This window comes from Eutrema salsugineum, unplaced genomic scaffold (assembly GCF_000478725.1).
Source record: "Eutrema salsugineum unplaced genomic scaffold, Eutsalg1_0 scaffold_9, whole genome shotgun sequence".
Lineage (NCBI taxonomy): Eukaryota > Viridiplantae > Streptophyta > Magnoliopsida > Brassicales > Brassicaceae > Eutrema > Eutrema salsugineum.
Window position 1 is genome coordinate 9,892,855 of NW_006256342.1, and position 25,727 is coordinate 9,918,581.

At 39.4% G+C, this 25,727-nt stretch overlaps 1 protein-coding gene across 1 annotated transcript; it reads right to left on the reverse strand.

Annotated features, from left to right (window-relative positions):
• Window positions 1-76: 76 nt before the first annotated feature.
• LOC18008682 (midasin) lies at window positions 77-24,087 on the reverse strand. Its single transcript, XM_024155539.1, has 63 exons — window positions 23,974-24,087; window positions 23,685-23,795; window positions 23,259-23,581; window positions 23,008-23,092; window positions 22,597-22,871; window positions 22,328-22,510; window positions 22,051-22,220; window positions 21,715-21,824; window positions 21,509-21,628; window positions 21,301-21,379; window positions 20,606-20,728; window positions 20,435-20,534; window positions 20,288-20,357; window positions 20,082-20,201; window positions 19,953-20,009; window positions 19,706-19,879; window positions 19,498-19,620; window positions 17,656-19,386; window positions 17,276-17,307; window positions 15,208-17,171; window positions 14,246-15,117; window positions 12,601-14,094; window positions 12,336-12,513; window positions 12,181-12,246; window positions 11,736-11,815; window positions 11,413-11,661; window positions 11,168-11,300; window positions 11,006-11,091; window positions 10,828-10,922; window positions 10,452-10,593; window positions 10,279-10,368; window positions 10,020-10,143; window positions 9,758-9,912; window positions 9,551-9,664; window positions 9,302-9,451; window positions 9,029-9,208; window positions 8,765-8,947; window positions 8,540-8,641; window positions 8,243-8,467; window positions 8,042-8,161; window positions 7,861-7,942; window positions 7,635-7,765; window positions 7,392-7,556; window positions 7,111-7,186; window positions 6,873-6,985; window positions 6,712-6,794; window positions 6,517-6,630; window positions 6,245-6,313; window positions 6,001-6,157; window positions 5,737-5,894; window positions 5,551-5,645; window positions 5,248-5,450; window positions 4,923-5,147; window positions 4,599-4,820; window positions 4,353-4,511; window positions 4,053-4,271; window positions 3,655-3,933; window positions 3,433-3,567; window positions 3,101-3,307; window positions 997-3,009; window positions 617-895; window positions 375-527; window positions 77-262 (listed from the first exon to the last, which is right to left on the reverse strand). Exons 2-63 carry the CDS (start codon window positions 23,787-23,789, stop codon window positions 230-232), a joined length of 16,152 nt encoding a protein of 5,383 aa, XP_024011307.1. The 5' UTR covers window positions 23,790-23,795; window positions 23,974-24,087; the 3' UTR covers window positions 77-229.
• Between the last annotated feature and the right edge of the window lie 1,640 nt (window positions 24,088-25,727).

Genomic DNA, 25,727 nt, shown 5'->3' on the forward strand with positions numbered 1-25,727 from the left:
TCTGAAAACATGTAGCATATGAAAGATGCAAGTAACAGTACCACTTGTGGGAAATCGAAAGAGAAAAGAAGAGGGTCTTATTTATATATAGGGATATAAATAACAGCATTGTGGTTCCGTTGTGAATAACTATGGTTTTTGTACATAATGCATACAATTAAAGCTAAGCAAGAATCACACCGGACAAAACCAAAATTGTAGCCCTCGACCTTTCTCATCCAAAAAGTGTTCAGTCCCGCGAGCTTTGCATCAGCTCAAACCACTGCAAAAACAAAACAAAATAGTGGACATTTTTGTTATATTAAGTTACTTGACAGTGTTTTTTTCTTTCCCCACACTAAAAAGGAAAAGAAAATGGATATTGAGAAAGTTACCTGTCTCAGGACATCACCAAGTGTTCTGGGTAAGGCTTCGATATCTCTCAGCACAATGTAGTACGGGAAAGGGAAGGAATCCATATATGTCATTTGTTTTAGAGGGCCAATCTTCTGAGGAGTATTAGTATCTACCATTTGTGCAACAAATTCCTGTTTACAAAATAAAAACAGTTTTTAGCTTCATGACAAAGTAGTTGTAAATCAAGAATATAAGCCATAGATAGGAAGAATGAACATACCTGTAAATCCAGAACCGATTGTTCCGCGTTATCAAGAAGAAGATATACCACCATACGTTTCTGCTGAAGAAACTTTCTCACAGATCGTTTCAATTTCTCTCGCTCATGGAACTTGCCATCGCCGATGATTAGCACAAGTTGTTGAAGCGGGTTGCTCCCGTAAGACTGTCTCCTTGTGCTGGCCAAATTCTCAAGCATTTCATTCAAGCTTCTCAAAAGATTGACGACAGGTTCATCTTCAATGAGATTTTCTTGTTTAAATGTTAACCCTGAGATCATCTGCACCACAAAAAAGAAGACATGTTTTTTTATGAGCAATCAGAAGAGGAGGGAAATTGCAGAGAAGGCGACATGGGGTTGTAAAAAATGAGACGACTAACCTTGATACCGGATTCTGTGGTGAAGGACTGTCCAAAATCATGCAACATCTTTATGCTTCCTTTCTTACCAAAACTTGCAACCGCCAAACTTCCCATCTCAAGCTGTGACATAGCTCGGCATACGGTTGCCAAAGCTCTAATTGCAAAATCACCACATCCACTTTCCGACATACTACGGGAATCATCCACAGCAATAACCACCTGGTAATCACGCTTGTTTGGTTTTGTCCTCCTCAACCAAATTTTATCTTTCCGATAGTGGCTCGCTATGTATGGAATAACCTTTTTCATGTTGATCCTTTTACCCGTTCTGTAATCACCACTGAGCTTGCTAGCAAGTGTGGGTTCCAAGATAAGACGCAGCTGCTCAGCCAGTTCCTGAGACGGTTTCGCAGTAAGCAACTCACATCTCCTCCAAAGATTAACTGCATTACTTCTGGCATCAGGATCTTCCTCATTATCCTGATTGTTTTCTGAGTCCTTGTCAGTCACCTGCATCCAGTCCGGATTACAATCTTCCCCCAAGAAGGTATTGTCGACAGAGACCATAGAGTCCATCCTGCTGTTGCCATCATCAAAATTTTGAATGGGAGAGCTCTCTTGGTGGGTCCTGTCTGTATCTGGTTCTTGGACCGGTTCAGCGATGCTATTCCTGATCGACGGTTTGGACTGAACAGCAGGTTTGTTTTCAGGGTTCACATCATCAGTATCCATCGGAGAGGCTTCATCTTGATTACCTGCGAGTCTTTCTTCCTCAGATTCCCCCTCTCTCATATTTGTGTTCACTTGCTCAGGCAACGCAGGTCCTAGAGCTTGGGAAGTTCCTGCATCAAACTGAGAAGCAAAACCATATTCACCAGCATCAGGGTCTTCCATCTCGTTTTCAGCCTCTTGCTTTTCTCCAAGGTCTGAGGAGACTCTAACTCTTTCTTTCCACTCCTTCAATGCATCACCAACGTTTCTATACGGATTCACCTTGGTTTGCTGAGATGTAGATGACTGGTTTTGAGGAAATTCCATCTTTGGTATGTTGTCCGTCAATGCCTCACCATTGGCCAACCCAGTCATCGTGAAGTTCATCTCAGTGTTACTACCCGAAGGCAGATCCATTGAATCCGTGAGTTCATCCGAAACATTAGTAGCTGACAAATCTTCTTGTGGTGCTGTGCTTCCAGCTCCCGACCCATTAGATCCATGAGGATTTTGTGAACCAGAATCTACGCCAGAAATATTATCATTACAGAAGTTCGGCTTCATATCTTCTGATATAACTTCTTTTCCTTCTATTGGTTCCGTTTCAGATTTCTGTTCAAGATCATTTCCAGGATCTTCCGTTTGGAGTGTTTCACACACATCTTCAGCCCTAGCCTCTATTGTTTCCTCAGCAGGCTCTTCCGTTTCTTGATCATTTTCACCTTCTTCAGGATGCTTATCTTCTGGACAAGGTTCGTCCTGCTGATCTGCTGGATCTTCCTTTTCGACCTCATCTGTTTTGTCAATTTCCATTTCATCATCAACCTGTTCCTTGCCCGCATCAGGAGTTAGTCCAGGTGGATCTGCAAGTGCTTCTTCCTTGTTCTGGATTTTATCTTCTAAATTTTCTGTGTCACCAAAATTATCCTGATCCACATTCTCATCGTTTCCTTCTTCCGGTTTGTCAGAAGTATTGGACTCATCCGGCTCATCGGCAGTGTCAACACCATCATCCTTGGCTCTTAGCTCCTTTGTGTCCTTCTCTACAACAGATGGTCCAGATTCATTCTTCTCATTCATATTTCCTGCCTCCTCATCTTCATCCTTGTCCCACGGCTTTTCATCAGCTTTCTCAGCATCAGATCCCGCATCTCCCATTTTAGAGTCTAACGGCTCATCCTCGCCTTCCTCGCCGTCATCGTCTTCTTCCGAATCCTCACTAACACTATACTCTTTCCCATCAAATTCGTCGCTCATCTCAATGCCTTTATTCTTACTCAGCACATCTTCCGGAGTATCTTGCTCTTTCTCTTCCTCTTCCTGCAGAGACAACGGAAGAAAATCTAAATTTGTGAAAAAATCCCATGCAAAATTCAGGAATGGGTGGCAATAAGGAAAAGACGATATATACCTTCTTATCTGTGCCGAGCAGTTGATCTTCATCTTCTATTTGGTCACTTACATCTTTTGTACCCACACCATCTCCCATACCAGTACCTTCTGCCGCTTCTGATTTGTCAGCGTTAGATCCATCATCTTCATCGTTTTTGGAGATGCCAAATCCTTTTGTAAATAGATCGGCAAGAACACTTGCGAGGACATGGGTTATCATTGACACCTACAAACCAAAAGTTAAAGCACAACGTATCCAGTTATTCAATAAATGGGATAACTTAGAGCCCAGACGAGTATAACTATCTGTCCTGGATGCCTTTGAAAGAACAGCATAAGATAAAAACATACCGTTTTACTTATGGCCAAAAACTCTTGGAGGTAACAATCGCCAAAGCTCAATAAAAGATCCAAAAAAGCTTGAAGTTGCTTCAACTGGTCTCCAATACAAGCTGAAAGGACGCCCGATGAGTTCAACAGTTGTGCCTGTGAAGATAGCAGCCTGAGTTCAATTCAAGCTTAAAGATAAAAGAAAAATAGCATCCACGAACTTCAAAAGACAATCCAACTTACAATGGAACCAAATGTTTCTGACAGCATTTTACATAGGTTATCAAGGTTCAGGTCATTTTCTGCCTTCTTAAACAGACAATCCCATGTAGTAATCTTCCCTTCCTCTTCTTGAGAAACATTTTCGTCTTTATAAGAGCAAAGCTTTCCAATCACAACCCTAACATTTGCAAATGTCCTTGCAAGGTTTTCTTCAAAAGCAAATTGTTCCTTGGGTTCCATTCCAGTTGACTGGTCTCCAGCATTAACTAAAGACTTCAGATTTTCAGCCAGCAATTTCCCCTGCATTAAATACATTTCTTAAATCTGACTCTAAGAAACCTAAATACAATATATTTGCTGGGATAGCATCTTAAAAAAGGTCAACAGAATCCACTAAGGTTGAATAAAGACAGGGATACCTCTTTAAACACGGGGGAAAAATGATTAAGTAGAACGTCTCTAGCATAGCTTTTCTCATTGTCTTCACAGAAAGTCGAAATTTGATTCTCAAGGTCTGTAAGCCGATCAAAGTTCTGGTGTAGAAGCTGAACCATATGCTGTGTGACAAACTGATTAAGACAGCTACTTGGCGTGATGATAAAACCGTTGGAGTCAAGTAGAAGCCTATCCAGTGAAGCCTGATGATAAACACAGATTCAGACTATTGCAAGAAATAACAGAAAATAAAGATTAAGAAAAAAGCTCAAAGAATTCTGCACCTTAGAATTTTGAGCGATGGGAATTAGCTTTTCTATTAAGCTGAGCAAACTATGTGATGAGGTTTTAACAGTTTGACAGGAGTCCAAGTGTGTACTTCCAATAGTTCTCAGCAACGCCAACTCCTCAAGAAGCATTGCACTAACGTTATCAAATAGTTGCTGCAATATCACAATAAGTAACAAGTTAACCCAGTGTTGTAGCAACAGAGGTTCAATGCCAATCATTCAAGTTAGAAGCTGAAGTACCTTCTGTAGCCACAAGCAATTGAAGATAGCATGTTGATTTCGGGGAAAACTCAACACGGAATCGTCCTTTCTGTCCCCCTCAATTGAGTCCCCCAGTAATTTTGCTAAAGATAAAACACATTGGCGAAGGCGGTTTAGAAGTTCAGCGAAGCCATAAGCAGTTTTCCTTTGCTGACGTTGTATTTCAACAAGATGGTTGAGAAATGAGATTGACCGCTTAACCTGTTAACATAGGAAATTTAGTGGGCGACTCTAAGTTTGAAACAACTGGTTAAAATAAGACTCAGAGAAGCCCAGATATAAATTACAAGCACCAAAATATACCTGCTCCGATGTAACATCTGAGTGTTTTCGGTCAATATTTAACAAGAGTTGCACTGAAGCCAAGCTCTTGAAGTAAAATTCATTTGCCGCTCTCCACTCAACCAGTGAATTTTCCTTGTTTTGATCTTCCACAACCTTGGAAGCATGTATGCTACTTTTGGTATGTGTTAGCAGCAGCAGATGCTTTGGGTCGTATGCTGGCTGATTAAGCAAATCTTTTGACACCTATTAAAGGGAAATCATCAGAGAACATAGTTGATCAATAAATAAAGCATGACCAGAAAGTAGAAACATAAAAAGAAATAGACAATCAAAAGTATTCTACCTCTACATTTTCGAACTTGTGTTTTTGCAAACCACTATTTTCTAATAACTTGAGAAGTTCAGTCAGTTCCCTCTTTTTTGCAACATCTCTGTCATTGTTTCTCCATAATTCTGAACAGCCAGCTATCTTTCCACCAATCTTAGCGACTGCACTCCACAAATTTTTCCAATCACCCTGATACACGGGGGAAGGATTGTGGTGCTCTGCAAATATATTTTGCAAGCTTAAGAATATGCAGACTCCCCTCAACAAAAAAAAACGACCATATAGAACCAAAGAGTGAATTGAAGTGTACGAACGAACCTTCACTCATCAGCAATGTTTTAAGATGCATTTCTTGGTGGTAGCTTCCCACCGATTCCTTTAATTTATTCCTCCAAGCAGCATACCAGGAAAACCTACCAAGAAAAGTTCATAGCATAAATGATGGAGGGTTCAGCTTCCATAAACTTCTAACAGTGCAGAAAGGCACAAGATGCAAAGGTATACCTGTCATTCAATTGTTCTGCATCTAAATCACTAACTAAAACCTCGATCCTCATGTCGGATGCTACATTCATAAGATCTGGACCTAGTAGAGGGAGACATTGAACTCGTTCCTTAGCTAGGTTTGGCCTATCAAGCATTACAGGGAGCCGCAGCATGTCCTGCTCAAGGAAAAAAGTGCCATTTAGAAATCTCTTTGATGAGATTCCGTCATTTGAACTTATATAACCACTAGAAAATGAAAAAGAAGAGTCACCAATTACTTACAGTAAACTTTTGTATCAGCTTCTTGACCTTTTGCCGGGTTCTTTTAGTAGTCTCAGTGTACAGATAATTATCTGCTCTCTCCCACCGACAAAGTTTTAGAACCTCCTTTAACTCAGCTTCAACTTTTTTTCTATTCAAATCTAACTGCTCCAGTACACTGGTAAAAGAAACTTGAATTGAGAACACTACCCTGGCCAAAGAATCTTACTAATAAAATTCAAGACAGAATTATAAAGGAGCTTACGCCGGTAAGAACTGACTATAGAATCCAAAAATATTGTAGCAAATCTCCACCTTCCTCTTGTGTGAATCACTGTCAAAGTAAAAGCATAAGTTAAAGGCGAAAAGACAGTCAGCCTAGAAATTACAGTCAAGTTAGATGGCAAGTGTAAACAGTGGATGTGCAGCCAAAAGTGACGGCTGAAGGAATGATGCTAAAACCCCTTTAAACCCATCCAGATTGAGACGGACGAGGAAAGTAGAATTTATGTGACTATTAGATCATACGCAGCTAACCTTGAATACATTCCCAACGAGCCACCCATACTTAATTGAAGAAGGAAGCAAAAGAGAAGGTGAAGACGTCTCCTAAATTCACCAATATTTGACGTTTCAATGAACTCCACCAAACTGCAACAAAAAGATCTCTTAGATGACCGCATACTTGCAAATATACATATGTAAGCACCACAATATTCCTTTGGCGCACACCTTTGTGAAATAAACTCGTTTTCATGTTCTGAAATTTCAACACAATCCTTCTGGAACAGAACTGAAAACAAAGGAAGCCAGAGCTGCAAAGAGTAAAAGTATTGGTGTTACCCTTAATAGTAATTTTGTTCATAACTAAAAAAATTTCTAACTATTCCTACCTTCCTAGCGCTTAGTTCATACTGATCCTGAACCTCATCAAGCAATGTAGGCCAGCGCTCAAATTCAACCTTCTGCCAAGAGCTTGCGAGGGAAATAATTGGCTCCAAAAGATCTATACGAGACAGAAAAACACAATGTGACACCTGATAATTAGAATAAATAGCGGACGGAACAAATTGTATGACTAATTAAGAGAGTCCATAATCAACCGAGTGTAAGAGAAAATTAAATCCATACCAGAGATGGGCAATTTACATCCCTCTTCCTGTAGCTTCTGAACCTTGCTAAGCAGAAATTGCAATCCTGAAAGAGCCTTCACGAACAATGGCAAACAAGAACGTAATGGTTATGACAGATCATTAAAAAGGACATCAAATAGGACGGCAATACGAAGCCGTTATTACGTGGGTATAAGCTACCATTGCATTAATACTTTCCATATATCAAGAAACATTGTTACCGCACAGTTGTTTTCTTGCTGACGGATACAGTCTTATATAACCGATTTGAGTATATACCTTTGCCAGCGGAGTATTTGAAGGAATATCCAAGAGCATTCGAAGGACATCGGAAAGTTTCTGAAGACCAGGATGGTCCTCCTGTTCTTGCAATAAAGAATAAATTTTCCGTTGAAGTGGGATGAGGAACTTGACCATTTTCCCCAGCTTAGGACCATCAAAGTCCTATAAAAGATATTGTCAGAACACAGTAAAATAAATAAGAGAAGATGAACTTCTTTAGGAAGCAAAAAGTTAGCAGACCTTGTAAAAGTTGTATTTACTGGCAGACTGATCGTAAGAAGTGAAAGTTTTTTGGTATTCCACGCAAAGACGAAGTAGGTGTTCGGGAACAAGTTTTGCATCCAAGCTTGATGTAAATAAACCCCTTAGTCCTGGTCGAATCAAGAGATAATCCAGAAATATATTAAATCTAGCTAATCTAACCACATTAAATAAACAAAGGCGAGAAATAGTGTCTGATGGTCACCTTTGATCATATTGACTCCAAGTTCATAAGAATCAGTGAATGAATCCAGCGTTCTACTGTCAGTAATACGTAATCTTCCAGACTGACATATAATATATTGTCTTGTTAGATACAAAGGAATGGCAACTGGTACTGATGCAAAAATTGCAGATTTGAATATAGAAACGGTTGTTGCCAATACCTTTTCAGAGAGATCACAGAAGCCAAATAACTCATTATGTGTGCTATATATATTATCCAGATGCTCCTGTATCAAGTCCCAATCATCCTCCAAATTTTCTTCATCCTGGTTGGTTGGTGTCTGTGGAGAGCAAAAGAAAAATCAGAAGTGATAAACAGGAAAATTAAAAGTTCCAGTGGAGCATAAGACTGAAAGGTTTACCATAAGTTTCATATCATCATCAGCCATATACTCCTGCCATTCTGAGAAACTATCATTTGGAAAGTACTTGCCAAGGGCAGTTATATCTACTTCCATGACACTCTCAATTTTGAAGTCACGGGAACGAAATTTGTAAATTCCAGAGAGAGCGTCGGCCTTTGTCCTTACTTGAAACTTCATCTCCATCCAATTTCTCACCAATTCAAAATAAATTCTACCTAATATCTGCAGAACTCTTGCAACGTTAGAAAACATATTTACATATTCACATGACATACAACTAAGCACCAAATTTACCTCAAAAGAAGCTTTATCCATTAGCCCAGCATTGGCAACAAAATGCAAAACACGAGCATGCAGATTTTTGTATAAAGCAATTTTTAGTTGCAACTCGGAGACCTACAATAATCAAGCAGAACATAATGAATACAAAGTACTTTTAAAAGTCTGACAAACCTCATTATTGGTAGAAAAATCATAAATTTAAATATTGTAAATTCGGGAAATCATATGAATAGTTACTTTTCTTGAATCTTCTGAACTTGAAACCGAGATCAGTTTGTGCAGCAAGCTAACATCCAGACCTAAGGACTTAGCACGAGAATCTGCATCATGAGAAAGGTGCAGTGGTGGCAAGCTCTCAATGTAGGTAGTTGAAGCTAAGGAGGAGCCCCTTGGAAATCTCATTAAAGCATAAATTGTTTCCTGCCAGGATTGTAAGTCATTAATTTTTTGTCTACACGAAATGACATGTACAAACACTTCTGATAAATAAAAGGTAAGTACCATGACAGAGTCAACCATATCTATGCCAACTTTGTTGAGACTTTTTCCCAAGAGAGCACCAGAGACAAAGAGTGATAAACCTAATTTCATCTCGTATACCGAAACTTGTATTGGCTGAGTTATATCAACATATTCGGGATAATCACTAGACAACCGATCTATAAAAGATGTTGCCGTCTCCTGCAGAATTCAAGGATACAAGATTTTAAAAATGAGGTTCGAGGGATAAAACTAAAAAAAAAAATACAAATGAAAGTCATGCCAGCAACATACCTGCCAGTTGAAAACTTGCTCAACAACCTGGTTCCAATCAAGCAGTTTAATTTCGTTGATCAGACTTATAGGACGTGTGAGAAATCCCGCAAACTCATCCAGCGCTCTTCTCAAATTCTGGTACTTACTAGGATCAGAGCGAAAAATAACCTGTTTCAGAACAACAAGTGAACACTGAGAGATGGGATCGGTCATATATTAATCACAAAAAAGGAGGGGGAGAGAGAAACTACAGTGGCTGCTACATACCTTCCTTTGCAAGTTTTTACATTCAGTTTTGAGCTTAGACAGTGTCTGCTCAGTTCTTTCGTCATTGTTGCCAGTATAAAGCATTCCAGACAGATACTCACATTCTCCCCGGACCTGTTAATACATTGATATAGGTTAATCAATAAAAACAAACACATACAATATGCAACTACTATTGTGAGCCTATACAATGCAAAGAAAAACCACCTCGATATTTTGCTTCAGCGATAAAATTTTATCTTCTAGCTCTGACAGCTTACAAGTGATCTTCATGGCTGGATCTATCACATCCAAGCTATTCAAAAGATGGAAGCGTAGTCCTCCAAGATATATCCAGGCCATACCAAGATTGACGTAGAATTCTACAAAAGTTGGGCATAAAGTTGTCAGAACAATTACACCCATCGAGGACGGTTTAACTTGCCAAGGCGATAATTATTACAGCTTATATAAAAACTATATACACTACCATTTGATGAGCACTTAGAATAAAGATGTTTCGCCAATGGTTCGACAAATGAGTGCGTAACAGATTTCAATTTCTGATGGGTTGATGAGCGGATCAGTGAGACGAGATTCTGAATGCCTTCCATCTGCATACACGAAAAGAGAGAAACATAAACTTGGTGGTGTAGCTATTTTCCACAAAATAAACTTTTGAGAAAACTTTAATATGTTAACAAGAAAGAGGAAAGAAAGAAAAGAAAATACAGCTTTTGGACTCATACCATGTTCTGCTCCTTCTCAATCGCATCGAATGCAGACTTAATTTCAGCAAACATTTCAGGCTCAAATGACTTTTTGTGCGTATATATCATCTACAGAGGTTGAAATCAAGATAAAATCACACAATAAGCAAAGAAACATATGAAACTATTCAAACTTATCACGACTCCAATACCTGTTGGAAAAGGGAACGCGCTATTGACAGTAAAGAACCAGGCATGTCTTGATGGGGTTGTGAGCTTTTCCATAGAAATCGTGAAGCAGAAAGAAGTTTCATTGATTGAACAGGATAATCCTTCACAGAAAAAGCACTTTCCCTGCATAAACATCAAAAGACCATTTTCCGTCATCCAAGAGTCAAAGTGCGTTATCCTAGAGGGTAAGCATTTCAGTCACAGTGCAATGTTTCAATATTGGTGACAGATGAACGTTAGATATACCAAAATGCAAAGAAAAGTATGGAAAGTTAACATGCTCATAACTGATCAGAAGAAAAGAGCTGCCACACTAAATGTTAAGGTCACACAACGTCATAATGGAGATACACTTACAGAATCTGATCAACGGTAGCTGTTTTCACAGGCTGAATAAGCATAGAAGGCGAAAGAACCGGACAGTTGCCGATTGTTGAGATACTCTGTAGGCCCTGTGAACATGAGATGAAAGAAAGATGTTACATCATGTGCAATCTAAGTGACGACTGAACAAAAGTCATTTAATTTTGTATACCATGAGACCGATTTGACTATTTTTCCACAAAACAGAATGCCACCAGTACCACATCTCGAGAACAAAACCAGCAATTTTGGTGTCCACTGCAACAAAGACAAAAATAATTAGCAAGTTAACTTTCGCAGACAGAAATATAACTGAATATCCAAATTTATTTACCTCCTAGTACAGAGGCACGTGCATCAATTGCCCACAGGAGTTTTTGATGAGCTACAAGAGTTTGTGGAGGTCTTGTTGAGGATAACGAATACTCTAGAGCAGGTTTAAGCAGTTTTCGAACGTCCACAAGATCCTGTAACTCAAAAGAGTAAGTTTTGGAGAAGTAAACAAGAAACTTGTTCTTAACCAGGGATATACAAAGAGTAGCGCACCGCACGCACATTTTCTTAATAATATCCACTAACCTTATGTTCAGTAGATAGAGTCACCAAGAGGTGCTGCAGTACAGCAAGTAACTCTACGTCTAACGAACTACTTTCACTACTAACAATAAAACATATCTTCACGCAACTGCTGAAGCCAGACCCTGTAGCCACATTCTCTGGGTGGAAACCACAGCATGCAACAGATTTATTTTCAATATTATCATTCTCACTGGAACCCACTCTATCCTCCAGTCTCTTCCTCTCTAGTTCCAGCCTCTTCGAAAACGTCTGGGTGATGATGGTCAATTGTGAGTAGCAGATAGAGACATCTGATTACACTCAGTATAACAAAGAAAACAAACCTGGTAGATCTCATTCAGCTGAACAGCAGCTACTGAATTTTTATCATCTTTGTCCGCTATGTATGATGAAATGCAAAGACCTGTAAATTTTTGAAGGACAAAACAGAAAAATACAATAACGAGAATCATATCACAATCAAGCAATCACAGCTTCAAACAATCAATATAAGAGGCATCATATATCCTTCAAACATAGATATCACTAAGAAACATTCAGCATTTTTCATCCAAGTTCTCTTGGCGTAGTTTATTTTCTGACTATTCTGTACAGTAAATGGCTCAGTTTCATATACTTCTACGTTAAGCCACAACAATCAATTAACATCTGCTTGAAGACAAGAATATAAATAGTGCTCAGCAATGTTTCTTGAACATTGCAGTCTACTAGTATTAGAGGAGATAAGTACAGTGAAACAGAGATGAGCAATTCATGAAGAAAAATTACCTTCCAAGGCAAGCAAACATAGCTCAGGGCCAGAGAAAGCAATGGCTTTGTTAAGATGATCATTTCCTGCCAACACCCAACATATGTCAGAAGAGAGTTTAATTTCTCTAACAGAACCATCAAAGGGGTAGTACCAAAAAATTCAGATATCCAACCTTGTTCATCTGATTCAAATTTCAATGGCCAAACTGTACTGCAGAGCTGTAGAAATTCCTGCTGCTTATGGTACAGCTCTGCAGATACCGGCAAGGAAGGATGCCCCCCATAAGCCCATAATAAAGACTTTTCTGGGTCACCATGCAAAGCTATATGGTTAATATTTTTGCTTTCCTCCTACAGAAGAAAGCCAGCGATATTATTGAGCAACCAGTCTAATAACTTAGAGAAAAATAAAATGGCACAAATGAATGGTAGGCGTACCAGAACTACTTGAACTTCTTCAGGATAAGAACTGTGCAACTTTTTGACAGCCTTTATCAGTGACCAAAAGGAAAACAAAATATACTCATTTGAAGAAGAGACCAGACGAGACCAAAATAATGAATGCTTTTCAATAACTTCTGTGTACAGCTGAATCAACACACTGAAAGAAGGTGATCCAACAATTTCGCAAAGAATTTTCTTCTCCAATGCGCGAAGCGAATCCAAAAAGCGAACAAAGGAGGATACATCGGTGTGATTATAGTTACTTTCGGCAAGCCATTGCTGATAGGAAAGCCGAAGAACGCCAACAGAGTTGAGAGACTCAAAGAGGGGTTTACTGTAAGGTTTTGACTGAACATTTGATGCTGCTATATCAATCAACTTGGAGGACATCATCGGAATTGGAACAGCATCTGGATCCAATTTGCAGAGGGATTTCAGGTTTTTTCGACATCGAAATATATGACTCCAGATTGGATGCTGCAACTCATCTTTCAACATACTGAGAAAATACAGGAAAAACGGACAGTATTGTTGCAGCCTGGAACTAAACCAACTAAACCACGCCAGATAGAGTTGAATATCCTCTTCGGTTGCTTGTTCCATTGTCCAATTGGCAGCATATAATAGCTTCTTTGAAGCAGAACCATGGTCAAATTTTGCTGTATCTGCTTCACAAGTTGACCCAGTTAAGGCTTTAGGAAACAAGATTCTATTTAACGCCCGAGAGTCAATAGTATAAATTATTCTCGGTTCCCCAGCAGCCAATTTCCCATCTCTCAAATTGACATTGCAGCTTATTTCAGACTGATTTAATGCATACTGAGCTCCTACGAACTCCAGATACATGCAATTCTGTCTAACAGTTGTTTCTCTTGAGTACCACATCAAGTCTCTCAAATTGAAAGGCTTTGGCCACCCCCCAGGTAGGCACATACCCCCACCTATAAATGATTCAATATCTGACAAATACGTATCACGTCCAAGATCAACAACATCTTTTCCATCAGTTACTCCAAGGGAAGAGAGATAAATGTGCTCCCAACTTAACTGTAAGCTCCACAGAAGTTGATTACCATTCATGAGCAGCAGTTGGAAGAGGTGAACCCACTGTTCAAGCTCAAGATACGTGATCCGTACACCAATGCTTTGACCATTACGCAATGCATGAACATGTGCTTTGGCCATGGAGGCAACCAGCTTGTCACCTGGAATACCTGATAGAGCAAGAAACCTTTCCACACCTCTCAGCACGAGCTCATCACTGTTAGAATCTTCCTCATTCAGCTGCCAATGAGGCCCCATCATAAATACCTCAACACCCCTATTCCGCATTGCTCTTGACACCTCCCCAAATTTTGGATTAACAGACAGGAACAAACGAAAGTTGGAGTGTGGAATAACAGTTACAGGTTCGCCATCAATAACCCCACATTCATTTATAGTGATTGATCCACAAGGTTCCACCAAAGAGTTGATTCTATCAAGTACCTGAAATTTAAGTTAATGATAGCAATTAGCTACAAGGAAAATTATCAGAGCTGGTTCTAATTAGTAGTGCATACAAACCCATAAAGGTCACATGGGTAAAACCAAATGAAATGAAATCGTAACAGGATATTAGAAAGGGAGATTGTCTTACCGTGGGATTACAGAGATTTGCATTTTCAAGAACAACCCACTCTCCATTTTCTATTGCCTTTATCAGCATTCCAGTCACCCATTCAAATTTCGTTGACTGTTTCTTCTCATCGGATTTCAGCTTCAATATTGTCTTCATGATTTGGTCCAGATTCTTTTTTGACCAACTAACTGGCAAAAGACCTTCTTCCAAGACCTTTCTCAGATATTCTACAATTTCAACTAATTTAGAGAGTGAGACAGAGTCGTTCAAGAAGGATGAAGGGTTTTCTAAGAGACAGGAATCAATCTTATATAAAAAGGAAAGCCAGCTGGAAACTAAGCTTTTCCTTTTGCTCAAAAGGGCCTCCTGGGTAGACTGTGACAACAGACTGTTATACTCATCAACAAGATGCTCAACTCGAGCGACCACCAATCTGAAATTACGGAATGCATTGTATTGCTCAAAACAACCGAGTAGATCAGAGCTGTCAGTCGCAGATGAAAGATTCAATTCATTAAGAGGAAATCCTGCTAACTGAGCTAATATTCTGATCACTGAAGTCTTTCCAGATGACGATGGTCCGACTAGGATGCACAACCATTTATTCTGCACACAATGTGCAACAGCTTCCAGATTCTGACGGATTTCAGGCAAAATCTTCAACTGCTCACTGGAAACATAAGTCTGAGTGAAATTTCTTTTAATAGCAGCAGTTCCCACAACTAAGTATCCAGGATTTAGCTGAACCCGAGGATAAGGATTTATAGAAGGGTATTTATCAAAAATAGCCTTATAGATACTCAGAACTTCCTTGCGGTCAGTTGCGGTACGCATTCTTTGAACATAAAGAACATTGAGAAAGCTTTCAACTTCTAAGTCATATGTTGCCCCTGAAACGACACGAGAACTCAAATTAGTCTAAGCAACTACCGTCGCCTGGAAATGCTATTATGAAAAATTAAAAGAACTCTAAATATTACCGTGCATAAACTGGCATGATCTTATCACATCACGTAGATTGAACTCCCACGGTGAGCCATCCTGACCGAATCTTCGAGATACCATAGTACCATCATGTAATTGTCTATTGAGAGCAATAAGCTTTGAAAGCAGTGGACTGGGAATAGATGGGTAAAGCGAGCGACAGATGAAGAGGTAATCATCTTCCACTAACTCGTCCACATAAACTTTTGTGAATCGGTTAAGGAAAGACTTGGGAAGACCTTTCCTGCCACCACCTTGAGAAGAAGGATTCTGACATGCGAAAACTCTAAATGTCGGGGGACATTCAAAGGTACAGCCCAGTTCTGGGATGAAGACTTGAGCACGATGATCCAAAATGGCATTCAAACCCTCTAGAACAGATTGCGGGGCAAGGTTCAGTTCATCTAGCAAAACCCAGGAGCCTTCCTTTAGAGCCTGCAAGAGAATTCCATCAGACCACGCAAATTTCATGTCCTCATCACTTTCCACAGGTAAATCCGATCCCAGCAAATCCATCATGTCAGTCTGCTCTGAAAGATTTATGCGCACAACCTTGTGGCCAGAATATTTACCAACCGCCATTATCAGACTTGTTTTTCCAACACCAGGGCTACCTTCTAACAAAATTGGTTTTGAAAGCTGCATAGCACGCAATACTCTAAGCACATTCCTGCAGGTCGTTGGTGCTAAGAACTCGAATCCACCAATCTCAGGAGTTTCATCACCTTTACTTATGTAAAAAGGATTGATGCCAAACATGTCCTTATTCAGAACACTCTTACTTTCTTGACAAATTGCTTTGGCATCACCCCAGCCATATTGCTCCATTCTTGATAGTTCCAGAAGGAGTGTATCGCTAGTGAAAACCTTAAGTAGTTCTAATAGGAAATTGAAGCATTTTTCTCTAAGATCTTTACCATCTCTCCCACAAAGACCAGTTCCAAGACTTAGACCATCAAGTACCACGAGAAATGCTCCATGAAGAATAGCATATGCGGGTCCTAAGCTCTCATTCATCACGTTGACAAACGCAACCCAAGAGAGGAGATCTCTGACAGTAAGCGTTCTCCCAGTCTGCAACCCGTTAAACCATTCCCAGAAGTTAATAATGGGATTTACGATATCAGATTCCTTTGAGTTGGAAAGGCCAGACAAAGCAATACTTCTCAGCTCCTCAGTCCCTGTAATAGGAGGGACCCATATCTCAGTAAAACGGTTACGAAGTGCAGGTGACAATTCCTTCTTTCCATAATCACCACCCGGGTTCATGGTAGCAAGAACAAAAAACTTTTCATGAGCTACAACTTCCTCCAAGACGGGACCACCTTTCTCAGCTAACGACAATTTCCTGCCTGGTTCCAACACACTATTCAGTCTTTCTAATACACTATCATCAGCCAAGGATATCTCATCCACAAGAAACATATTTCCAGCTCTCATTGCTTCCACAAGGGGACCATCTTGCCACACAAAAATTGCACGCCATTTTTGATACAGCATCACCATATTGTTCCGTATTTTCTCAAGAACATCAATATTCTGCGGAGTGGCCGCCATTCCTATTACTGAATCGTTCTTGAACTTCTCTAGAATTACCTCTATTGATTTGATCAACACTTCAGCTCTACCAATATCTGCAGAAAGGTCAATCTCTTGGCCAAAAGGTGCCAATGCCTCAGAGAGCTTTAACTGCTTGACTTGATTCTCGTATTCTGTGACTAATTTGGATCTGTCTCTCACAGGAAAGTACCCACCAAGGAAATCATATGTTTCTGTGTATTGATGGCAGTTAAGGATGTGCAATCTTAGGCCCTTATTCTCGCTTAGTAGTTGGCAGATTGTTGTTTTGCCTCCCCCAGTGTCACCAACAAGAAGAACAGGCTCACTCAATTTATAAGAACGTTGGATGAGGAAAAATAGTCTCCACATACTTCGAGTCCAGGTGACTGTTTTGCTTTTCCTATATAAAGATTGAAAATAATAGCACCATAAAATTCAGCTCAGAGTGTACAAGATAAAAACAATGATTCACTCTAAGAAGATATATGAGGGAAACGCAATTACCTGGAAAACGGCTGATCCAGCTTAAGGAACTCCTGGAAAAAAATAAAAAATAAAAAACAGAAGAGATCATTATCTACTTACATCAGAGTAGCGTAAGAAATAGCAAAACTTAGTTGATGCAGTAATAGTAACGCTTAGTAATAATTCAGCAAAACCAACAGCTTCCTTGAAACATAATCTATCAGAATGAAAGTTAGTGTCTTTGAAAATGCAAAAGATCAAGAACAAGCAGAGCTCACTGTATGATACAGCTACATCAAATGGATATATGAAGTTCGAAGACAAACAATATAAACTAATTTCAGGCAACCTAATATGAGCGAGTTCAATAATCAAAAAACAGTTTTTATAAAAGTTTCAAATCAGAAAACAAAACTTACCTCTTTGTACAAATCATCTTTTGCAAGACTGACCCGGAAATGTCTCTCCAGCACCTCTTGAACAACTAGCTTCTCAGTGTCATCACGCAGCCTTTCTGCAAGGATGTAATACCCTTCTCTGGCTAATTCTTCATTAGATTTACCTTCATATTCCCTAAACCGATCTGCCCACCGAAATAAATCTCTTGGAGTTATATATCCATGCTTTCCTGCAAAAGCTTTGCTACTCTGCCTGTTGCGCTGCAGGTCTTTCATCACTTCAACCATTTTTGTAGCATGAGTTTTTGCAATACTACACTTCTTAAAAAGAATTTCACTCAGTTCATCTTCTGGAATTTCATCAACATGAATCTCCACAAAACGGTTACGAAAAGCTCGAGAGAGTATTTTGCGTCCTGCATATAAAGCAGGAGGGTTTTGTGTAGCGAAGAGCATGAAATTCGGATGCGCTGAGATTGTCTCATGCAGCTCAGGCACAAAAAGCTCCCTATTGTCATCAAGCAGTCTGTTTAGTGCCTCTAAGACATCAGATGGGGCCAAATTTAGTTCATCTAAGACAATCCAATGTCCATCCCTAACAGCCTTCACCAACGCTCCTTCGTGATATACAAGCTTCCCAGAAGAATCAGTCATATAGGAACCTAAATATTCTTGGATATCTGTCTGCTCATGATTATTGATCCGAACAAATTTGTTTCCACTTATTGCTGCAAGATATTTGACAAGGCTTGTTTTTCCACTGGATGTTGGTCCTTGTAAGAGAACAGGATATTTTTTGATAAAAATGGCATGCGCCAAATGATTAAGGTGTTCAACTACACTCTTCGTCATAACGTATTCATCAGAACTGCCTTTTAATTCTCCCAAGTATCTTTGAAGTGGTTGCCCACGGCTACTTTCCCTTGAGATAAGTTGTAGTATTATGGGGTGCATAATCTTGGCACTGGAAGCATCCAATAAAGAGAGGAAAAACATGCAAAATCCATCATATAATGCTTTCTGAAATCCGCCAATACCTTCTGCTTTTATCGCATATTCTAGTGCACGGTAAAGAGACCTTAAGCTATACTGTGGCTTCTGATTAGCACCATCCTGCAAGCTTTCTTCAGATAGCCTTTTAGCTTCTTTGTAAAAGCAAACAATGTTGCCAACTAACTTACTGTCAGATTCACGTCCACCTAAGAATCGCCTCACAAATATCTCCAGGTCATCATCACACAAGTCATCATCCACAGCAAACTCTGTAAATCTGCTACGGAAGGAGAACGGCAAGTCTCGCTTACCCGCATCTGTGGCTGGATTCATACAAGCAAACAAACGGAAATTCAAATGTCTGGGAATGCCCATTACATCCCCTCTCTCAGCTAAACAAAGTGATCCTTTCACTCCTTCAAGAACACCAATAAGCCTGCCCAATATCTCCGGTGGGGCTAAGTTCACTTCATCTAGTAAAACCCAATATCCCTCCCTGAGGGCAGTCACAAATGCACCTTCGACAAATTTAAAAACCATTCCACCTGAATAAATCTGTTGATGAATCTTCTTCACTTTTTGGGACAGACAAGTCCAACTCTCAATCTCTTCCGGTGTCTTCCTCTTCCTACCAGATTTAGACCCTTTTTCCCAAGTTTTGATGTGATGGTCAATAGTTTTCTTTAACCCTATCAAATATTTATCCCACCTCTTGGCTCTAAATGTTTTTCGCAGCCATATCATAACGTCTGAATCATCCTGGATACCAAAAACGAAAAGGACTCATGACTCATCCAATAAATTCATTCTGAAGTATATCAGGTTAGGAATAAGAGCAGGAGGAAATCTAAGAGAGAAAGTTTTAAATACCTTCATCTTCGAATCTCTTGCCAACTCATGGAATTCATTGTGCAGCATTTTGCACATAAGCTTTGCATCAATAGGCTTAAAACCTCCCAATAAATCAACTATATCACTTTGCTGGCTCAAGTTCTGCAAAAAAAAAAATGATAATAATAATAAGAAAATTAAAACCACTACGATAAAGGTCACTATAAGAATGTACGTCAAAACACACCAAAACAGTGAGTTTCTGTCCGATCCACTGTGCAAGATTCTGAACTAGAGTAGTTTTCCCTGTCCCTGTTTCTCCTACCATGAGAACTGGCTCGTTGTACTCGACAGAGCGAGCTATTTTCTCAAGTAACCGTGTGGATGTGCGTGTTTCAACAAACCTTGAGCGATCATGCGACTGAAGAAAAAAAAGAAGAACATCAATAAGGGGCTCTGACTAATGAATAGGACAGAGAGGTTTAAAAACTAACCGCAGTTTCACCAAGGGGAAGAGAAACTCTGCCAATTTTTAGAGTTCTAGAAAATTCCTGCAGTGCATTGAAAAATTAGTAAAAATCTCAAAGCAGAAAGGCAACGCACTGTCAAGAACACTAAGCTACCTGAATTGGGGGCTTATGCTGAGATCCTGGAACGGGAACATTCCAAATGCTAGCGACAATTTCACTTACTGTCACTCGGTTTTGAGTTGACATATAAGACGCAGAGAATATATCTGCTGCCTGAGAAAAAAGCACAAAGTAAGCCGAATTAAATATATGAAAATTAGAATAAACGACTAAAAAACGCAACTCTTAAAGAATCAGACCTCCTGAGAAATTGCATGACCGTCATACGAGGACAGACCATGAACCCGTTCACAAAACTTGAGCAGATCTCTGAAAATGACGACCATTCAGAAAGAATAGAAAGACCAAACCATTAAGAACAAGAAAACTAATGGAAATATGCTTACCTCAGTGAAAATCTACTTGGAGAGCTGAAAGTCACTGAGTTTTCAGTTTTTGAACCGGAAAATTGGGGACGAAGAGCAGAGTTGACAGTTTCATAAGTTTCTGCGAAGATGGAATAGTTTAACTGTGAGTACAGTATCCATGCCAAGGGCGTATGTTCAAGAGGAACCTACCAATAAGTTTCTCTGCAACAGGTATGAGGTTTTGATACCGAGCACCAACAATATTTAGCAAGCTCTCACGATCTGGAGGGTAAACAACAATTCTCCTCCACAGAGGACTTAGAGAATTTCCAGCTACATCCAAGAAAACCAGAAAAAAAAAAAAAAATCATTAAGGTTTCCTGAAATAAATCTTATTTGCGGCAAGGAAAGTAAGGGGTTTCCTGAGATAAATCTTATTTGTAGCAAAAAAAAGTAAGGTATTCCCTAAGCACTAAAGCCACGTGATAATATGAATAGTTACAAGACTTCGTTAGTGTTGCGAACATCAATAGCATTGGAGGAAACTAATCCAGCAAGCACATTGAGGTAGGTTGGTTATTTGCGAAAGGCCATATTAATCAGTCATTAGATTAGCCATTTTAACTGGGACCAATAGCCAACATGAAAAGCCACTATAACAGCCGTCTGTTGAGCCTCTTAATCTCCTCTGACAATTGACTTTCTACTTCAAGCAACAAATTCCGTTGTAGGTTTCATTATCTACCAAAAAGACCATTTGACCTAATTTGCAACTATGTCAGTATGTCATTCCTAGATCACGCTACTTTAGCAAGATAACAGATATCACTGGTAGGTCTAGCGCAGGATCAGGCCAACGAATGCAATAGCTAAGCTGTCAATTAATTAGTGTCTGCCAGATATACCTTCCCTGATGTGTGATACACTGCATTCGGGTGTAGATATGGTTGAAAATAGTTGGAAACTCTCTGCTATCTGTATCACCTGCGAAAAGATTAAAAGTTAAGAAGCTCTGAAACTTGAATACATCTTTGAGGAAAAGCACAAAAAGTGTGTGCCTTACAGAAATGTTTCATAAGAAGTTTAGAGAGGAGCATAAAAGAAAGTATTTACCTCTCCATGGCTGGTCACAAATGAGCATGAGCCTTCCAGCAAAGGTGACAAGACAAGGGGAACATCTGATGGAGCTTTGTCTATGTCCTCAAGAACCACCCAGAAACCATTCATAATAGCCTGCCAAAAAGGAAAAAAAAGAATTTTAACGTAATCGTAGGAGGATAGATACCGCCAGGCTGCCATCTGAATTCCATGCAACAAACCTGGGTAAGTGAGCCAGGCTGCCATCTGAATTCGCCAGGTTGATCAGTACACACATAAGTGCCCACCAACGTTTTCCCGTCAAGTTGATCATCCATATGGATAAATACAACTATCGAAAAAAAAAGAGAGGCATAAAGAAGAAAGAAAATCAAATGAGAAATAATTCCGTTTAAGGCCTACAGTTTAACAGTGAAAACACTCAATGCATTAGTATGCACAGTACTATCTCAAGATAGTTGCTTTTCCTCTTCCAGTAAAGTAGAAAGTTCCTTGAACCTAGTTAAGTAGAAAAACACTTGAGAGAAATATAAGTAGATATTAAAGATATATCATACCATTGTTACCACTCTCATCAGCCAACTTTCTAATAAGGGCAGACTTTCCAGAGCCTGAGGGACCATACAGAAGAACAGGTCTTTTTTGACTAACAGCCAATGAGACCATTTCAAAAGATTTCTTCACCCTAGAGTGAATTTCAAATGGTTCAGAGAAAGATTCGACATCCCTGAATTGAAGAGGAAGGAGGAATCAACCCGAAATGAGAAAAATTAAAATCAAGTACATGAGACATCAGTCAGAAATTTATTTCAAATTAACACAACGTGAACCGACCAGGTGTCCAGCCTCCGCATCTTCATCAACGGCTCCTTCTCTTCTACCCCTGCTGATTGTCGCTTAAGAGTCCCAGGTACAAGGGTACTAAAATTTTGCAAAGACCTCAACCCCGTGTATGTTGGCAATTGAATGTATGATCCAGCCTTTTCTATTTCTATATCCTGACAAAATTCCTCCCAGCTGAATGTAAAAACAACCCTTTAGAAACAGAACTTAAGACGATAACCAAATATAGAATTCTTGAGTCTAGCTAAAAAGGGCAATACCGTAGCAAGCATGAGAGTGCTTCCTCTACTTCAAAACCATAACATCCTGCCATTCTGTCATTGCATCTCAAAACAACAGAAAGAATTTGTATCCCACACCACACAGCGTCTCTATGCTTTTCCAAGAAATGCCCTTTTTGTCTGGGACAGTCAGAGAGCCTTTTCATGGAATCCAAGTAACAGGACCAATCCCACAGCTTACAGAAAACCTCAGGTCTAATAACCAGAAAACGATATGATACTTGAAGACAAAGCAAGTATGGAGCTGTAGTAGCCTGATTCAGGGGGAAAAATATATATATATCCAATGAAACCAACCAAAGAGTAGAAAAATCATAAGAATAATAACGATATCATATAATTTACATAGGATGCTCTAACATCTATAAATGTCAAAGATAACAAGCATACCTCAATGTGCGACTCAGAAATTATTTCTTTCACAAGAATTCGCTCGTATGGTGGTGGAGCTTTCTTAAAATAACTTAGAATAGACCTAAAAAAATTAGGAAAACTTCTGTTAGGAGACTAGTCGAGCTTTTTTTGACTAAACCAAAGTAAATTTTCAACATATTTCTTAGCTTTATTGCTTGTTTACATGACAGATTTCATCTTGTATATTCTTTCTAGCTTCGAAAATATAGAAATAAAGTCCCTCTTACCCTAGCAAAGACGTATTCATATGAAGAGCACGACTGAATGCCAAGCAAGCACATTCATGAAGCTCCAGCCTTTGCCCACGCCGAACATAAAAATCGATCACACTAACACCTTCCTTCATGGCATTTTCCAAGACTGACACATCCTCTGAGTAGCCAGTACTTGAGCTTAGACCACCCACTAAATGAAGAAGACCAACCACTCTATCTACAACTCTTCTTATGATGGGAAGGAAGCAATGAACCAATGGAATCGTAAGCTCCGGGTGAAGAAATACATCCGATAAAGCATTAATCACAACTTCGTTATCCACCACTTCTTCTCCCTAAACAAACCCACCACACAGAAGACAAAAAGAAGAAACATTTCAAACACACCCGAACACAAATGTCTAAGTCAAGCTTAGGGAAACAATTACTAGGACTTACCTTGCTGATAATCGAAATGAAAGTAGGAAAAGCATCCACCTTGGGGCAACGTTCAGAGAACGTCTCCAACGCAAGTTTAAGATTGAAACTCCCGTCAATAGCCATCGAAACCTGTAGAAACAAAGATAGAGCTCGAAATTAGGGTTTATATGTAACGGCAATCAATTTCGTCTCTTTTGCTAAATTCCATCCAGACACGACGAAAATTGAAATCGACGCAAAAATTCGGGAAGGAAGTGGTGATGGAAAGAAGAGGATACTGTATATTAAGAATCGGAAGAAATCTTACTGTAAAAACCGAAAGCAATTGAGGGATTTGAGAACAAAATTGTGTGTTTGAGAGAATGAAGGAGAAGAACGCGGCGCACAGGTTTAAGGGTTTAAGCCTTTAAGGTTTTTGTTTGAGTCGAAAAGGGCGGTTTGGGTTTAACAGTAATTAACGAAATAAGAAGACAGGGAAAAAAAATGAATTTTCACCACCCAAAAGACAAAAAAAAATGATTTGCAAAAGGGAATGAACCTTTGAGGGTTCTTATCTTGGAGACTTGGAGTATTTGTAGAAAATATTGCTTCTTTTGTCCACAATAACAAGAATGGTATTTTGATACCCATTTATGTTCCTTTGGTGTTCGGTTGGATCAACAGTTTCAAAAAAAAATCTCTCAAATCCTGATTTGTTTGATCGAATTTAAAATTTTGGAATGAAATATCATGGAATTTTTTATGATGGCTAAAATTTCTCCAGTCCTGATTTGTTTGATCAAATTTAAAATTTTGAAATGAAATATCATGAAATTTTTTTATGATGGCCAAATTTTCTCCAGACGACCTAAAAAAACTAATAGACCAAATAAGAGAACATCGATGATATATCAATTCTTTATGAACGATTGACTAGGCTCTACTCTCCAACATTGTAACAATGTCTTTTGCTTTGTTTTTATTTTTATTTTTAGATGATAAACCAAATAAAACAAAAATAAAAGAGACTAACTAACCTCAAAAACTCGGACTCTCTGAGGCGTTTGGTGGTTCTAAAGTTGAAACCTTGGGTTTTATAAAAGAATGAATCCAGCAGAAGGTTAATGGGTGGCACAACCATTTTCTCTCCCTTGGAGGTAAATAAGTATTGCTTAAGCCTGTGGCCATGTCGCTCCCCACCTATACGATGAGCTGCTTTAAGCTTCCAAAACAGTATGCGATAACATTGTTTCTGTATTTTACGGAGTTCTGGTAAAATAAGCAAGAGTCTAGGGGTATGCATTGGAAAAGATCTCTGTTTAACCAAAAAATGAAGGCGGATTGGGATTTCAAGGATTTGGAAGATTAACAATTGTGGAGATTAGTGATTAAGCCAGATGCCCTTCTTATTTGAGTGCTTAAAGGGAGAGAATTTAAAGACTCTGATCCACTTTCGATGAGCCTTGGATCCAGAGTTCCAGACCCTCCTTTGCTTGGAAAAGCTTACATGCGGCTCAAGGTCTTCTCAACTTTGGGTCAAGAAGGCTGATTGGTAATGGGAAAGATACCTTGGTGTGGCAGGATAAATGGATTGATAAGAAACCGACTACTACTCCAACGGCTCGACACCAGGTACCCTCACACCTCAATCATCTCCTTGATCCTGATACAAAGGTAGATCAAATTATTGATGGAACTGGCAAGGAGTGGAATCGGGAGGTGATCGCAGGTGTTTTTACGAATGAGGATGCAATTGTGATTGATAAAGTTAGACCTGGAGGTGGTGAAACAAAGGACGGTTTTTTCTGAGATTTTACTAAAAACGAGGAGTATACAGTGAAGTCGGGATATTGGGTTCTAATTACAAAGATTCTGAAACCGATGAACAGACCAGTGGAAATGCTTCAACTAAGCCTAGATCCTATGTTCCAACTTTTCTGGGAAACAACAACGAACCCTAAAGTCCAACTTTTCTTATGGAAGTGCATGAGCAACTGCCTTGCGATTTCTGGGAATTTGGCCAGTAGACATCTCGTTAACGATGCTCAGTGTGGTCGGTGTCAAGCAAGTAGTGAGACCATT

Bases quoted from the DNA above. Each gene is read 5' to 3' on its own strand.
- LOC18008682 (XM_024155539.1), bottom strand. From the start codon at position 23,789: ATGGCTATTGACGGGAGTTTCAATCTTAAACTTGCGTTGGAGACGTTC. The intron at 10,369-10,451 runs GTATTGGAGTCG...CAACCTCTGTAG, and splicing joins CGCGTTCCCTTTTCCAACAG to ATGATATATACGCACAAAAA. The intron at 6,795-6,872 runs GTAGGAATAGTT...TACTCTTTGCAG, and splicing joins ATGAACTAAGCGCTAGGAAG to CTCTGGCTTCCTTTGTTTTC.